The 17,806-nt window shown below is 37.7% G+C and overlaps 1 protein-coding gene and 1 long non-coding RNA gene across 2 annotated transcripts in view; both read right to left on the bottom strand.

The window, feature by feature from the left end:
* Nucleotides 1–714: 714 nt before the first annotated feature.
* LOC122644204 (syntaxin-22-like) overlaps nucleotides 715–17,806 on the bottom strand; it is a 28,332-nt gene continuing 11,240 nt past the window's right edge. The window contains exons 3-7 of the mRNA XM_043837822.1: nucleotides 5,437–5,576; nucleotides 5,246–5,317; nucleotides 2,241–2,398; nucleotides 1,974–2,074; nucleotides 715–1,025 (exon numbers count right to left, since the gene is read on the bottom strand). Of these exons, the coding sequence (XP_043693757.1) occupies nucleotides 960–1,025; nucleotides 1,974–2,074; nucleotides 2,241–2,398; nucleotides 5,246–5,317; nucleotides 5,437–5,576 (537 nt within the window). The 3' untranslated portion in view covers nucleotides 715–959. The remainder of the gene's footprint in view (nucleotides 1,026–1,973; nucleotides 2,075–2,240; nucleotides 2,399–5,245; nucleotides 5,318–5,436; nucleotides 5,577–17,806) is intronic.
* On the bottom strand, nucleotides 11,808–16,722 carry LOC122644208. The gene is made up of 3 exons (XR_006330253.1): nucleotides 16,649–16,722; nucleotides 15,250–15,255; nucleotides 11,808–11,819 (listed from the first exon to the last, which is right to left on the bottom strand). It is a non-coding gene; the product is annotated as an uncharacterized LOC122644208 (long non-coding RNA).

Raw genomic sequence — 17,806 nt, forward strand, 5'->3', positions numbered from 1 at the left:
ACCGAAACTAGTTTTGGAGTTGAAAAAAAAATAAAAATGCCCAAACTCGACTGAGATCATGGTTTTTTCACAAGATCGAATCGGGATAGAGTTCCGAGTTTTAGTACCTTGGTTACAAGTAAACCTCCTCTCCTCTCTTAATAATTGAATGGTCATCTCCACCGGTGGGTAGATCCTGCCACACGGCTAACACTGTAACCATGCTCCCAGCTGTGATACTTTCTTTGATTTGAAAACTACCAGTAAGGAAACTGGCTATCTTCAACTTGAGGTAGACGAAACAGTGGTAATCTCTGGAGAATTTAATCCTCGAGTATCAACTTTATCACACCGGAATACATTAATTCTACATAATGATCTCAAGTTCAATCCCATGAGGCAAATCTCTCTCTCTCTCTCCCTTTCCCTCTTTGTGCGTGCATGTGTGTGGAAACCATTTGAATTACGGTTATAGGTATGCCCTAAACACAACGAAAAAGGTCAACAAGGCTTCATTGGGACACTATTCCTTAAAAAAGGAGGGAAGTTCTCACACAGAATCAAGTGGAAACACTCCCAACCTTATCCAACCTACTTCAGTTGTTAGGATGTTTAGATTTAAAGGTGGAACTTCACAAATTCAACAATAACAGGTAACGGTAGAGTTACCCCATTTACAAACCCCCCCTCCTCCACAAAAAAAAAAGAAAAAAAGAAATAAAGGTAAAAGATTAACAATAATGTAAACCAACAAACTGAATGCATTCAGGTTCATTTACCAGTAGAATGTAGTACATAAAAAAATTAATTCAGAAAAAGAGAGAATGAAAGAAATCTGAGATAAAATCCTTGATAATAAACAAAGGCAAAACTCTAAATGCTGTTACCACTGCACACTATATATAGAATAAGTTAATTCACTACTTGCATCACACCCACAATCATACCGCCGCTCTTGGAAGACCAAAAAGTACTACACATTATATGATAAAGAAAAGGAGGATAATGACCACCACTAATACGAAAATCACCAGTACCCACCAACACTGTTACAAAAACAGAGAAGTAAAGAAGGATGAGAAACACTGATTAGTACAGAAATTACTAAAAGAATACAAATCAAAACAGAATCCAGAACTTCAGGAAGAAATCTTAACATTCATTATGCCAAAAGAACTCATACATACCAATTCTGTGCATTTGTAATGTAGATTTGAGGTTTTGAATTGACAAAGTAAATTAGTTTCTTAATGTGTGCTCAGATCATTTCCTTTCTTTTTCGTCTAGTTTCGAATAAGTATGCACTATGCCTTCTACTTTTCTTCCTTTCTTTTCTATTTAAATAAGGAGAAATTTACAAAAGAACCAAAGCTACTGAAAAAGCTTCTCGAAAGGATGCACATGTTGGTTAACATTTTTTTGTAATTTGCCTATACTTCTGATTGCTGCATTTTGCTTTGTATGTTTGTGTATATATATATAGGTGAACTGGATTGATAGACTTCATTTTACCCTCCCCCCCCCCCCCCCCAATAACCCTTCTTTATAAGTTAAAAATTCATTAAATATTAGAGAGATAAAAGTCTCCTATACAACAGTAGCAGCTTCACCAAAGGAGATGATCAATAGACTAAGCTGTAGAGTACCCAAAATATTAAAAAACAATAAGGACCATACCAAGTTCTAAAGAAAGATTGTCCAGGAACTTTCTTTTACTATTTTCCTTACATCTTACACATTATGTATCTGTTTCCACAAAGTGTTCATTTATTACAAGGGTCCATTAACATACGCATGTGCAAGTTGTATACATGGTGTAAGCAAGAATTGCTAATGCTGACCTTCTATTCCACACTCTTTTCACCTATTCTTACTTATCACAACTATCTTGTAGTTATCAACAAGGACATAACAGCATCTTACAGTCCAGAGAGCGAACTTGCTCAGAAATAAGGCAATCCAGTACAAGATACTATATTACATTTAACACTTACCCACGATGATCTAGATTTGACATTCTTGTGAGCCTTTGAAAGTTGCACTTTAGCTTGCGTTGTTGTAGCAGATGAAGCTTCAATGTTTGATTGAATGTCATCTGTTCCAAGATTCCAAGGATATACAACACCACAAAGAACAAATAGGATAAGAAAATGCTTTTTGTTTTGCGAGCGCGGGGGGGGGGGGGGGCAGTGGGCAGGGGGGGAGGGGTTTGTAAGAAGTTCACAAAAAAAAATTACTTCAAGGAACTTTCTGTGCCTTACCTATCACCACTCCTTGCTCATGAACTAGAACAGCAAGGTCCCGAAATATCTCATTTGCTTGTCCAATTTCTTGTTGTATGTCTTTAATTCCTTGCTCCCTCTCCTCTATTATAGCCTCATTGAATGCAACCTCATTACCCAGCAGTAGTACCTCTTGTCTGCACTAATCAGAATCTCAACTCGAAGAGCAATTGATCTTAAAAAGGATTTCATTCCAAACCATCCAAAGCTAGAAGAGCACAAAATGGGGTTCCATAGACTCCAAATTGTTATGCAGATCCAGGGACGATGAAGATAACACTAAAGGAAGTCCTGATGTAAATATGATAGAAAATATCTAATATATATTATTGTGCCCTACAACAGAAGCCATTATGTTGCCCATAAGGCTCCCAATCTTTGTCCATGGAGCACATAAATAAAATGAAGAAGGTATATATAAGAGAAGGTCCTGTTTGTGTTGCATTTTCAAGACTTCCATTCCAGTTCAAGACCATTGACTCCTTTAGAATAATAGTAAGAATTATTACCTAGTCTTTATTCCAATGTTCTGAAACCAGGCCCATCGCTTGACCTGTTTTGAGTTCTGGGTGGGTGGCTACTGTGATGACACGTGGGTCAGCCACACTATCAAATAGTTCTTAGTTTTAAGGAATTACATTAAGATTTGTGTGTAGACACCCTTTTGTATGAACTACTAATATAATGCTTCCATTGTGTTTACATGTGAGACTAGATTTAGTTTGCTTAATTTATATGAATGAATGTGACCTTATGGGTCGGTGCTCGTGAGGGGGGTGCCTAATACCCTACCCAAGTTTGGGACGTTACAGAACAAGTGGTGGTTTGTATTGATGAAGCTAAATAAGAAGCACTTGCTGATTTATTGAAGAAAAGTGACCTATTGAATTCATCCTACTGCATCAGAGTCTTGATGAGAAAGGACCATACGTTGTTGATTTTATATGTGCGCAACATATTTTCACTGTTGGGCTGAACAAGAAGGTTGCTGTTGATCATGTTAATGATCATGTTATGAGGATACTTCAGCACTTTAAAAATCGAGGACGAGTTTTTTCCAACACCGGGGGAAATGATGCAATTGCATTGGAGTGGTTGGATCAATGTCATCCCATATGGAGGCCTGTGGAAGCTTAGGAGGCCCATAAAGTGCTGGTGGCAGTCCTATGAACTGAAAGTGCTTTGGCTAATTATATTATACATTGACCCTTTTATTTTCTTGGGTTCAAATGTGAAGGGCCTAATTCATAAGCACATAAGGTGGGGGTAAAGTTAGCATACGGAATTAGTAGTTAAGTGTAGAGTTTGAGTTAGATTAGGATGCTTAATAGCTTTTAAGAGTTCTGTTTTGAGTCTATTTACTTTAAGAAGGTATAAGAGAGTGATTACGAGTCTTTTTATGAGTCAATTTAAGAATTTTAGGTCGTCTTTGTATATGTAATACACATATCAATTGAGAATGTTTTGAGTAAAGATTTGAGTTTTTATAAGAGTTTTGGAGCTGTTGAGCTTGGCATATGGGATGGGTATCCCAGGCCTGATTTCTTCTCTTTTACTGTTCTTCTTCTCCATTGATTACATGTTAGTTTCTACAATTCTCTTCTCTTCATATAAATTTCTAGTTCTGATTCTATTCTTAGCATAAAATCATATATTTTCTAGTTTCTTGAATTCCTAGTGAAACTAGGAATTTTCTGAAATTTCAATTCTGCTTCCATACTTGGCAATTGGTTTCTATTATGAACCATCTTTCGGTTTCACAATTAAAACTTGAAACTGGTTTCCTATTTTCCTAACACAAGTTCGATTTCGATTTAAACGCTTTTCAAGTGCTGTTTTCTAAGTATGAACCAGATTTCTGACTATCATTAGGCTTGTTATTTGACACTGACGATTCTCAGATTTGGGGTTTCCTTCTTCAAGTAGGAATTTTCAAATCCTAAGGATCTGAACATTGGATCTAGCTTGATTTCTCTAATATTATATTCATCCATCCAATTAGAGCCTTCAACCAGAATTTTGGTTGAATCTGAACCCTTGATTCTCTGTTACTAGAATTCTTTGGAAATCTACCAGAATTTTGGCTGAATCTGAACCCTTGATTCTCTGTTACTAGAATTCTTTGGAAATCTGGTTCTATTCCTTACTTGTGATACTGTCACAAGCTGATCCCCCACTAGATCTCACTGGTTTGGGATTAGCACTGCATTAAAAGGATTTTCATTTTTGGAGCTGAGCTAACTAATCAGCAAATATTCTTTCTCCATATCGTACTAACTCCCTAAATGAGACCTTGTTGTCTTCCCTTACTTCCCTGATACAATTTCTTGAGCTCGAAATGGAAAGTGCAGAATAATAATGCCTAAAGATCCATATCAGAACCGGACTTCCTGGTAGTACTGGTCCTGATCAGAATGGATAGGCCAATCCCTAAAACCATGAAGTAAACACTAGAATATAATTTGCTTGTCTACCCACCAAAAACTAAATAAATGTGGGAGAGAGAGAAAGAGAGGGGAAAAGGACAATCCTATCTCTTTGCTTCCTTTTTCTAGTAACAGGAGATCCAATCTCATGTATCCACTCTATTTGTCCATGTCTTAAGAATAAATACCACAACAAATTCATCTACGTGAACATTCTATAAGCCCTAAATTAAATTGTCAAATAAGTGAACTAAGTTGACTCAATTCAATCAAATCCCTGGTAAACTCAATTAGGATATTGGTGCAAACAAGAAGACATTTTTTCAAAATATCTTAACCATAATCAACACAGTTATTGAATAAGTGGAGACAGTAATTCCTAGAGTCGGAGGCAAGTGTTCGGTTTCCCTCACTAAAATCTTAGAACATATACATTTATATAGTGAATGGCTTTGTTATACTAAATCTGTTTGCAACTCAAAATGATAGATAAAAGTGTAGTAAGGTCATAATCAGATATAGAGGATGAAAATATAAACTGTAGCATAAAGAACTTGCCTCCTCTGTTCACTTAGAAAACGTTGACTCTCATGATCCCTATCAGAAGCTTCATTTTCAGCAGAACTGGAACTGTTTGCAAAAGCATGATAAGAACTGCATAAGTAACAGAAAATATACAGATTCATATCCAAAGTACACTGATAAGTAAACCTAAAGTTGTTGGGAATTAAACATTAATGGATGTATGCCTTGTCAGTGAAGAAGTTGGTTGGATAGAAGGTGCATAAGCTGACTCACGCTCTGCGGCAAGCTGTTGGGCTTTCTGGAAATCTTGCAAGGTAGCTTGAAAATCTCTTGCAAGCTTAGCATCTTCTACTTTCTTCCTTGGCTGAGAGATTTCACCAAAAAACATTTTAGCCATTCTGAAGGAAAAAAGAAGGGGACATTCTTGGCAGTCCAAAACAGTTAACTGGGAAGACATTTTTCACTCCAAAGTACAAATCAGGAGGTCACTAAAATAAGATGCCATTTATGTAAATTAAAAAATGTACCAATGTTCAGCTAGATTAAGGTTTGAATACAATCCATAGATCACAGAACAGATTTTCAAGTTGATTAGCAGGTACCAAGTTTCAAACATTTTTGCAAGCAAAGTGAAATAAATTACTTGATAGTCTCAAAATTTGTGTAAACAGATATCATCTAAAAATAACTTTACGATGTAGTGAATCATTTTCCTAAAAATAAGAACCAGTAAATTTGTCATAAATTAAATTACGAAGTTCAAAAGTTTTCTTTCAGATGGTTTGACTCGAATGGTAATAATGCAGAAGAAAGGCTACTAATTGACACTAAATAAAACATTTACCAAACAACTCTTTCTAAAAAGTTACATGGTGCACTGAATTAGAATATATGCACCAGAGTTATCCAAGGGAAAAAGCCTTCCCTCATAACATGGAAATATGGAATATAAAGGCTGCGTTTGGTATGCATTCCAAGTCGATTTTGCATTTTTGGATGATAAAAATAGTTGTTTTTATTGTATGGGAATGCAACCCTTTGGTATTCTCCGTCCATTTTTATGTCAACCAATATGTCCATTCTTACGTGAACCAATTCTTGGTATAGGTTTTACCATATTTTATCATCTCATAAATATGAGTCAGAGACATACGGATATATCCATTTCATGTCAAAACAGATCCTTTCGCCTAGGGCATGAGAGGCATGATGACTTGACGTCATCCTCACCTTCCTCCGGCTTATCACCGACAGTCTGTTCAGGATTCCAAACTCAACGATGACAACTAAACACGAGGGTTGCGCTCGTTGCGGGACTTCTTTTTTCTATTCAAAGATGAGCCCTTTGTCTCTGTGTTTTCACGTCGAGAATTCTTTGCAGATGAAGAGATGTCAAAGGGGCTTCTTACTTCCCAAACAAATCCTCCTACATCTATATATAAACACTGGTTCATCAAGAATACGCAAGAAAAGCACTTTGAATTGTTGATTCATCGCCAGAGATGGCTTAGAACCAATAGTTCATTATGTAATGAAATCGACCTAGAATGCATACCAAACACAGTCAAAATGTACAGAAAGCATCATCTCCTAATAGTGGCCCACTCTCCTCCTCTTCTTTCAGATCGTCAAGTGTGGAAACTAATGCAATCCCGGGTTCCGACATCATTAAATTTGTATCACTAGGGGCCTAGAAGTGACAAATAACTCAAATTCAATGAGTAGTGGCAATTCCATAAATATTCAGAACAGTTTCCCTACTGGAAGGAACAAAGGACCTTGGGACAGAGGAGTAAATAAAGTTAAGGGAAAATGACTTTTCTAGAATTTCAAATTAGAATAGGGTAAAGTAGAATCAGCTTGTAAAATGAGGGGCTTTTGAGCGATTGACAATTCTGTCCTTGTAATTTCCCACACTAGTCATCTTCTCCTTCTTCCTGATAGAACTCAAGGCAATAACCCAAACCTAGTTAGATGGAGAGAATTACCTCCTATAAGATAAATCGAACTAAAAGTCTGGGATTAGTTACCTAACTCAACGCCCAATGAATCCGACCAACAAGCACATGTTTCAGCAATCTGAAAATTAAATAATTTTCCACAAAAAAAAAAAAAAAAAAAAAAAACAGGAGGAAGTTCTTTAGGCAGTCATGGTTGCAGGTGCTTATCTAACAATAGAGGAGGATTCTGGGGATGAGGACCTAGGTTTTGAGTCACGTAAGGAAGGTTAACCTGCGGCCAAGATCTTGAGCTAAACCGATTAAGGATGGCGAGACAGCAGATCAGTGTTGTGCATTATTTCTAACAGCAAAAAGAGGGCGAAAACAGTAACATAAAAAAGAAAGCAACGAAGAAGTTGTTTACGAAGAGGAAACGAACACATAACCATAGTTGTCAAGGCGTCGCTTAGGCGTCCAGTTGCCTTAGTCACCTTGTGTCTGGCCCCTCTCCAATGCTTTGGGTTGCCTAGATGCCATGACAATAATGCATATAACAGAAACTTAATAAAGATTGTGTATATGAGAAAGATAAAACAAGGATTGGAAAGTAGTACTCAAGACCAGTAACCAGCAGGTAAACCCAATCATCAAAATTTAATTCATTCCAATCCCATCGTGGGTCTATCTTATATAATAAAGAAGCAAAAACTCCTAAACAAACTCTAAAACTGAAATACAGTTCAAAGTTAATTTGGACTCACTCCTACGTAGCTAAGATAGCAACTAACAGATTTAAAAGACAGAAAATAGAAACTGAAATTAAAATTAGAAATAAGGGGTAGTATAAGAAAGTAAATGAAATATCAAGTCCAGATTTAGTACCTATAGGGAAATAGCAAGTCAAACTCAAAATAGAACATAAAATAGATTTACTAAGGACAACACAAATAGCAAGTGAATCAGAATTAGAAACTAGTAGAAAAAATAGAAAGTAATGGTAGAAGTGGTGTAGTAACAGCATCAAGAGACAAGCAACGTACCACCAATACAACTTGTGATCGATGAGAGAAGAAGATGGTAATATCAACACTAGAACCTGATCTAGAAAATTGATTGAATGAAGAAGGATATGAACTAGGCTTCCCACCTAGAACTTGACCAGCATCTCACCAGTCCAATTTGGCATCCACCAAGGTTGTCATTGCATCTCACAGTAAAGAGCCATAGTTTTGGTCAAAATTGTTGGTAGTGGGTATGATCTCCTTACCCTTTATTTATAACTTCAAGGAAATAAGAACTTTATGTATAGTAGGGAGAATTTCTTACAACTTGTCTTCTTCAAAATAGGAATTATTCTAGAATATAACAAAATAGGAACTTACTTAATCATGTACAAGACTTAAATCCCTAATATTGGGCTTATAGAATTGGCCGATTACAATAGTAAACCCAAAAATATTAAGCCGATGGACTATATAACCCATTGGATACTCAAAATTAAACATATTAGTCCATCCTTGGTCCAGTTCGATGGTCTAGTTTGCTACTGGCCTTCTTGTTCTTTTGAACTGCATCAACTCTCCCCACCTTGAAAAAAACTCATCCACAAGTTTAGTAGTGATGCTGAATCAAATCCACATGATCATCCTTGAATCAGAGGTAGAATTCAGCAACCCTCAATATTGTCCCATCAATGTAGTAGCTCTGCTGTCCCTCCATAGCTCTGACAACAAATAATGGGGTATTCTAATCACCTAAGGGATTAGGGCTAGAAAACCTCAAGTAATCCAAGATCGTAAGGATTAGAGACTCAAAATTGAAAACACAATTTTGCAACTTTCCAAATAGCACCCTTGATTTAGGAACAAAATAGCAAGTTGTTAAAATTAGTAACTATCAGATAGCAACTTACAGATTTAAAAGGTAAAAGTAGATCTGAAATTAAAATTAGAAACAAGGGACAGAATTAGAAAGTAACTGAAATAGAAAATCCAGATTTAGTAACTACTGGGAAATATCAAGTAGGAAACAAGAAATAGCAAGTCAAACTCAAAATAGATATATAGAATAGATTTACTAAGGAGAACAGAAATAGAAAGCGAATCAGAATTAGAAACTAGTAGAAAAATTGAAAGTAATGGTACAAAAGGGCATACCCAGTGCACAAGGCTCCCGCCATTGCGGGGCCTGGGGAGGGTCATAACGTACGCAGCCTTACCCCCGCTTCTCAGAGAGGCTGTTTTTAGACTTGAACCCGCGACCAGTTGGTCCCAATGGAGCAACCTTACCAATGCGCCAAGGTTCGCCCTCACAATATCAACACTAGAACCAGGTCTAAAAACTAGATTGAAAATCACACCTAGAACTTGGCTAGTATCTCACCAGTCCAACTTGGCATCCCACCAAGGTTGCCATAGCATCTCACGGCAAATCACAACAAAGAGCTAGCATTTTATCAAAATTGTTGATAGTGGGTATGTCCCCCTACTCTTTATCTATAACTTCATGGAAATAAGCAAAATAGGAAGTCGTATGTATGGTAGGGAGATTCTCTTACAACTTATGTGTTCTTCAAAATAGAAACCAACTAAATCCTGTATAGGACTTAAATCCCTAATAATTTGGGCTGATAGAATTGGCTAAATACAATAGTAAACCCAAAAAATATTAAGCCAATGACCCAAATAACCCATTGGACACTCAAAATTAATCATATTAGTCTATTCTTGGTCCAATTTGATGGCTAGTTTGCTGTTGGCCTTCGTGTTCTTTTGAACTGCATCATTAAGTTAAGGGAAAAGGAGTTTTCTGGAATTTCAAATTAGAATTGGATAAAGTCGAATCACTTTCTAAAATGAGAAGCTTTTAGGCCTGATTTGGAATGATTTCTATATCAATTTCATGGGATGATTTCTATTTTGAAACATTGTTTGGTTTGTTTTTTGTACCTTATTTCAGTGAAATAGAAATCACATGGAATAGAAATTCTGAAATAGTTTTGGAGCTGTTTCAATTTTGAAATTGAAATTGAAATTGATTTCACTTTTGCTCTTTAATGAGCACATGGTTAATTTGATGAGCAAAACATTAATTTCATATTAAAAATAAAACACTACCCATCTTATTCTCCCAATGGTCTCCCACCACCCCCTTCCCAACCCTGATACCGGTCCACCACCTCTACCCTCTTCCAAATAAATATACATAATCTATTCTCAGAAATTGAACTACCAAATGGATTTCTTATTCTTGAAATATTTTAGAATTGATAAAACCAAAATTATTTCAATTTCTTGACCAAAAATCTATTTGTTGACTATTTCATGAAATCAAGCTGAAATTGAAATAGAAATCATACCAAATCTGGCCTTGAAATAATTAAGGACCATTTTGCCCTTGTAATTGCCACACTAGTCATTCTGCTTCTTCTTCTCGATAGAACTCAAGGTGACAACCCAAACAATTGAAAAGAGAGGGTTGATAAAAACAAATTGGCTTGTCGAAATGACAGAGGCCACTACTTTATTTATAACTTAAGAATATTACAAAAAAGGAATGATTTACGCAATCTCACTCTAGCACATTTAACATGTGTGTAATGAGCCTAGACACTAAAATGAATCTGGTTACATTACACATATCAACAAAAGAAACAAACCAACAACCGAAACAGCTAGGCAACCGGTCTACACTTCAACACTCCCCCTCAAGTTGGTGCATAGATATCTCGCATGCCCTACTTGGAAAGAATAGGATGAAAGGATTTGACCGTAAGCCTTTAGTGAACACATCGGTCAGTTGGTTCTCAGTAGTAACAAACATAGTGCAAATCAGACCATCTTCAATCTTCTCTTTGAAAAAGTGTCGGTCAATCTCAACATGTTTTGTTCTACCATGCTGAATAAGGTTATGAGCTATACTGATTGTACCTTCATTTCATAGTAGGGTCTCATAGGCTCTCCTGGTGCTATTCTTAGATCCTGGAGAAGTTTCTTCAACCAAATGAGTTCGCAAACTCCCTGTACCATTGCCATGTATTCTGCTATAGCACTGGATTTGGAAACCATGGATTGTTTCTTACTCCTCCAAGTAACCAAATTCCCCCCAAGAAGTGTACAGTAGCCTGAAGTAGATCTTCGGTCATCAATAGAGCCAGCCTAGTTAGCATTAGTACAGGATTCCAACTTTAGACTTCCATTGTTTGAGAAAAGGATTCATTCCCTTAGAGCTGACTTCAAATACCGAAGTGTATTGTATACTGCTTCAAGGTAAGCTATCTTCAGATCATGAAAAAACCGACTAACAATTCCCACAGCATAGGCAATGTCTAGTCTCTTGTGGGAGAGATAGAAAAGCCTTCCTACAAGACAATGATATCTCTCTTTGTCTACAGGGTCACCACCCAAGCTGCTTAGTTGGTGATTAACTTCAATGGGTGAATCAGGTTTACATCTACGCATCCATGTTTCTTGAAGAAGGTCTACGACATACTTTCTTTGAGATAATGAAGAACCCTTTATTTGATCGGGCTACTTCAATCCCCAAGAAGAATTTGAGATGTCCCAAATCCTTAGTTTCAAATTCAACTGCCAACCGGATCTTTAAGGATGAAATTCCTACCTCGCCATCACCGGTGATCACTATGTCAACCCACATACACAATGAAGCTTGACTTTTCCGTCGTTGTGTTTGAAAAACAAGGTGTGACCAGCATTACTTTGCTTGTAGCCATACTTGACCATTGCTTTCTGAAACCTGCAAACCTAAACACGAGGAGACTGTTTCAGGCCATAGAGAGACTTTCTAAGTCGAAAGATCTTGCCAACTGTAGTAGATGAGTCAAAGCCAGGAGTGTCACACCCCATCCGGACTAACCCGGATTATGTGGCAGAATGTCCACAGACATTCCCAAAACCACTAGGGTCTCAGTTCTATGACCTACCTCACAATTACAAGTCATAATGATCAATAAAGAAAGTAGAGAATGCAACAGAAGATCAAAATACTATTATAAACGTCAGTAACATAATACTAAATGATAACATAAGTATTTATTTAATCATACTGTTGATCTAAGCTTTACAATCATTCTTATATATACATAATATCCAAAAAGATTAATTTACATAAAAAGGAAACTTAATAAGTTGGTCAAAATATAAACCATCACCCAACAACTTCAAGCAGTAGCCACTAAGGTATACTATCATCATCACGTGTATCTCCTTGCCTATCCTGCTCAACACCACCAATGTCTGCTCCTTGCTTGACAACGAACTGAGATGAAGGATCCACATCCATCATCATCACACCAGCTACCATATCTAAAATAAAGGTATACCAAGGGATGAGCTCCACTGAGCCCAGTGAGGGGAAACATGCAAACAGATGCATATAGTCCATGATGCATGTCTCGAGTTTAATCATGCAACTAATAACAGATCTAGGTCTCATGAAGTTATATGTTACTGTCATGGGTATGATATTCTTAGTTCCAGAATCACACATCGAACCCCAAGAATACCACTCTGCTACAGTGTACATCTGCCAGTACCGGAATCACACATCGGTCCCCAACAAACCCCCAATGTTAACCCTACTGTACATCCCATTCCGGAAGCACACAACGGACCTAGGAGACAACAAATGACATTCCGGAATCATCCCTTCAGACCTACTATGGGTTATCCAACACCTCACTCCTATTGGCAAGGGTCGTAGCATAGGGTGTAAGATATCCTAGCCAGATGTACTTTCTAACATGTATGTTACACAGTTCCATAGTAAATAAAATATCAAACCAGATCCAACATCATCTCTCAATCTCATACATCATACTATCTCATTATATCATTCATAATATTATGCATATCAGCATATGCATTATGGAATGCAACCTATCATCATGCATACATCTAATGCATAAAAGATAAGCTAAAAAATACATATGATAACTCTGATATGGAGAATGTACAGATACAGTAAGCATAATATAGGAAAAACAAATAAGAAACACACTCAAATTAAAGTCAATTCCCACTTACTTTGAGTTGGATGACTATCCAACTAAAAGAATATCCAACTCACAAATAAACCTCACCAAAAGAAGATTATATCCTAATTTTATAGCATACAACATGAATTAGGTTATGGAATAAACCCAAGGTAAAGTCCAAACCATTTAGGGCAAAAACAGAGCCAGCAGAGGGGGACCGGATGCAGGCTAGCCCGAGGACCGATTGACCGGTCGGATGGCTGATACTCCATCTGGTGGTTGAAACAGTATACGGATTTGGAGTTCATTTTCATTGATCTTGCCATGCATAGATCCCAAATCCCAAATCCCAAGTTGGCTTAGGGGAGTGAAATATTACACCATTTGAGTTGAATCAATCCAAATGCATGTAAGGTTTAGAGCTTTTAGAATCATTTCCCCAAATTTCTAGGTTTTGGTTCGATTGGGTTACAAACCTAGCTGAAACCAAAAGAAGAGAAGGATAGGGTAGATCAGAATGGTTTGCAACCTACCTGAATGGGATTCAAAAGGAGGAGGTAGCAGCAGCCCAATTGATCAGCTATTCTCCAGACCTTCTCTCTCTAAAGCCAAGTTCTCCAAGTTTTCTCCCTTTTCCCTTCTTCTTCTCCAGAGCAAAATCAGATTTGGTTTCAGATAGAAATGAGTTTCTAAAGCTAAATCTTCCTTATATAAGTAAGTCATACTAGGGTCCATCTAGTTTAGGCCTCATAAGAATTAGTTTGGTGAAATAGTTTCTTCAAACTACTTAAAAGGTACTTAACAGAAGAAAATTTATAGTAAAGTCTCGGGAATGATATCCCGCTACATAAATGAGAGCCCGGCCGTGATGGTATGCAGCAACTCAACCCAGATCGAGCATGTGGGTCCCACAGGGGAAAAATTACATTTCTGCCAATATTGCACAAATAAGACATTAGTTTTATATAGCATTACTAACGGGGTCTTAACTATGATCCGGCCTAAGAGATTGACAGGTTTTGCATATGCTCCACCCAGCACTTGTCGCATGCAAAACTTATATGCGAGGTCCCGTCCGGTTCCTCAAGTCCTAAGATAGCTGCATCAGTTGATTCTTCGGGATCCACCTTTGGTGAACTGGGGGATTGGTCCAAATCCTCAACCGATAAGGCCCACAACATTGAGGCATACATAGTTGCTGAACCAGAACCTGAAATCATACAATTTTAGTTAGACCCGGTTTAAGGGTAGGTTTTACAAGGAGGGATGTCCATGTAAACTTCCTCTTCAAGGTCGCCATTGAGGAAAGCATTCTTCACATCTAGTTGCTGGAGATTTCATCCTAGGTTTGCGGCACAAGACAACAGGGCTAGAACAACGTTCATTTTTGTAACTGGGGCAAAAGTCTTTCGATAGTCAATGCCATAAGTTTGAGTGAATCCTTTGGCAACTAATCTCGCCTTGTACCAGGCCATAGTTCCATCTGTATTTTGTTTCATAGTGAACACCCACTTCTACCCAACTGGTTTCTTTCCCTTCCCTTAGGATAGGGACCAAGCTCCCAAGTATCATTTTTCTTCAAGGCCTACATTTTGTTTACTATATCAGTCTTCCATTTTAGGTCCGACATAGATTCTTTCCAACCTTGTGGGATAGGAACAGAGGATAATGAAGAAACAAAAGCCTGATAGGTAGGAGACAAAGATTCATAGGAAACAAAATTAGAAATGGAGTGTTGAGTACACGATCCAACTCCTTTTTTGATAACAATAGGGCAATCATCAATAGATGAAGAAGGAGAAAGGTTACTTGATGTGTGTTCAAGAGCCGGCTCATGAGGTGTAGGAGGACATGGCAAGGTGGGAGCAGGAGCAACTTCCTCTTGGCGACGAGAACGAAAACAAACATAGGTAATAAGTTCTTTTCCACCAGTTACCTAAGCACTCTCCCCCGAAAGAGGAATGGTATCAATGACAAGAGGAGGCATCTCTTCCTGGAGATTCCTCTCCCCCCTGAAAAGATGGTGGATAGAATGTCTCATCTTCATGAAAGATGACATCCACGGTAACAAACAGCTTCCTGGAAGGAAGGGTGATAGCAACAGTACCCTTTTGCGATGTAGAGCAGCCAAGGAAAATGCATCGGAAAGCTCAAGGGTCCAACTTGGAAGTTGGAACGAGTAGGAGAAGAGTTGTGAGCAAAGCAAACACAACCAAAGACTCTGGGAGGAAGATGGGAAGCAAGAGCAGGGTGAGGAAGCTAACTAACTGGAGTTTTGAAGTCTAGAGCAGCAGAGGGGACCCTGTTAATGAGAAAGGCAGCAGTCAAAACGGCATCCCCCCAATAAAACTGTGGTACGTTGGTAGTAAACATAAGGGATCGAGCAACCTCAAAGAGATGTCGGTTCTTTCTATCAGGGATACTGTTTTGTTCTGATGTCTGAACACAGGAAGTTTGTGAAAGAATCCCATGATCATCAAGATACTTAAGAAAGGGACCATCTATATACTTTGTCCCATTATCACTGCGCAACACGAACCTGGGTCTGAACCATATTATGGAAAGATTGAAAACAAGAAAAGGCTTCAGATTTTATCTGCAAAAGATATACCTAGGTTAAACAAGTGCAATTATCAATAAAGGTAATAAACCGACAATATCCACCACGGCAACAGTACGGGAAGGTTAAACGAGTGCAATTCTCAATAAAAGTAATATAGAGGTAATATACCTAGGTTAAATGAGTGCAATTAATAAAGGTAATAAACCAAAGATATCCACCCCGAGCAACAGTACGAGAAGGTCCCCACAAGTCAAAATGTATAAGAGAAAAAGGATTAAAGGAATACTACTTTTATTGTCACTAGGTGGATAAGGGATGGATTTTTATTGCCTTCAACTATGACACCCTCCAAATCCTCCAATTCTGCCTCCCGATGGTTGACACGTTTCGTTTTTAAATCCAACGGATGATTTTGAATTTCAAACCCTTATCCCTAAATACAGTTCATTCCCTTCTCTCTCCTCTCTCTACTCCTCCCGAAATCCGTTTTCTCTCACAGCGGCGAAGTGGTTGATGGTCTGCAACCTCCGGCGAAGATTTTCTCTGTGCCGCTACCACTCCTCCCAGTCTCAGATGTGAAGGCTAAGGTTCTCTCACACGCGAACCAGGTTTCACTCACACCAGCGGAGGATCTTTGCAAAAACACGCTGTTGGAGCTCTTCGCCGGAGGACCTTTCTGTCAGAACCTGAGGTGATAAAAATCCCTAGGGTTACGACTTTGTAAGATTGCTAGAGAATTCTACTTTGTTCGTTCAAGTGATTGAGAGCTAAAGATGGTATTCGGAATTCTTTCTGTGGTTTTTTTTTTTTTGCTTTCTCTGGTTCCGATTTCGTGATTGCTATTCTGTGTTTCTTCGCAGTTGTTCTTCTCATACTTCAAGGATTTAATGTGAAAAGAAGTTACAGTGGAACTGAAGAATTATCTCGCTATAAGAGACTCTTCATTCCGTCGATCAGTACCTCAATATAAAGCTCGAGAACACAAGGGTTGTCGATCAAGACAAGTATCCTCATATGGGTATCTTTTCTTCTTGAGCCTCTTCTTCTGGTTTCTCCTTGGTTCTGTTTTTATTTTTTCTGGTCACTAGGTTCTGATTGAACATAGCTAGGTTATTTTTTCAAAAAATGTAGGAAAGAGCACAGAAGGAGTAGTTGAATGAAACCCTATTCTGGAAATTGGGGTTTGAGTCTCTGGGTTTTGTAAGATTGGGATTAAGGTTTCAGGGTTCAATGGATTTGAATTATGAGGTACTCAAGACCTTAGTCCTTAAATTTACTCCAGAATCTTATGAGAGAAGAAAGCACGTCGAACTGGTTGGCTGCTGAGAATGATATTGCTTGAATTGTAATGAAGTTCTAGTCTAGGGATAAATAAATGTTACATAATGGGTTCACTTGATTAAGATTTTCATGTTGCACCACCTCCTCATCACTCTTAATATGGAAAAACTTGCAAATTCCTTGGATGGTAAGTTTCTTAACAACAACAACACTATTTACTAAACAATACAAGCTCTACCCTTATCTGATTCAAATTTTACCCTTTAACATGAAATTTAGGATGTGTGACTGAGTACTTCAAGGAGATAAAATGGATCGAATAATAAATATTCTTTTTTGGGTCAATCAAAATACAATTATTTCCAACAACGAAATGCTTGTTATGCTTAATATCTTTGCTTTGATCTGTTTTCATTCTACCCTTCATTCGAGTAGTATTAGGAATAGGCGTAATCGGACCTGCTTTTTACATATCTACCTATGAGCTCATATGGCTGCTTGTCCCTATTTTTTCTCTTGAATTTGAATTGAAAATAGCAGGTGGTAACAGCGACGATAATGTTGACAATGATGATAAAGCCAATAAACCTTTATTACGATACATGTGTCTTAAATTGAAAAGGAGCAGAAGACTCTTTTGTAAGTAATTGTCTCTTCTTCTTCTTTCCTAAAATTTAATTTTCCTAATTCCTATCACTTATGAGTTATTATTCCTGTTTTCTAGGCCAATTTTGCTAGATGTGAACCTGCTCATGGTAACTTCAACTTTTCTCATCCATGGAAACAATACCTCAAAATTGGAGCATCAATGCGCA

This window comes from Telopea speciosissima, chromosome 10 (genome assembly GCF_018873765.1).
Source record: "Telopea speciosissima isolate NSW1024214 ecotype Mountain lineage chromosome 10, Tspe_v1, whole genome shotgun sequence".
In the NCBI taxonomy this organism is placed as follows: Eukaryota; Viridiplantae; Streptophyta; class Magnoliopsida; order Proteales; family Proteaceae; genus Telopea; species Telopea speciosissima.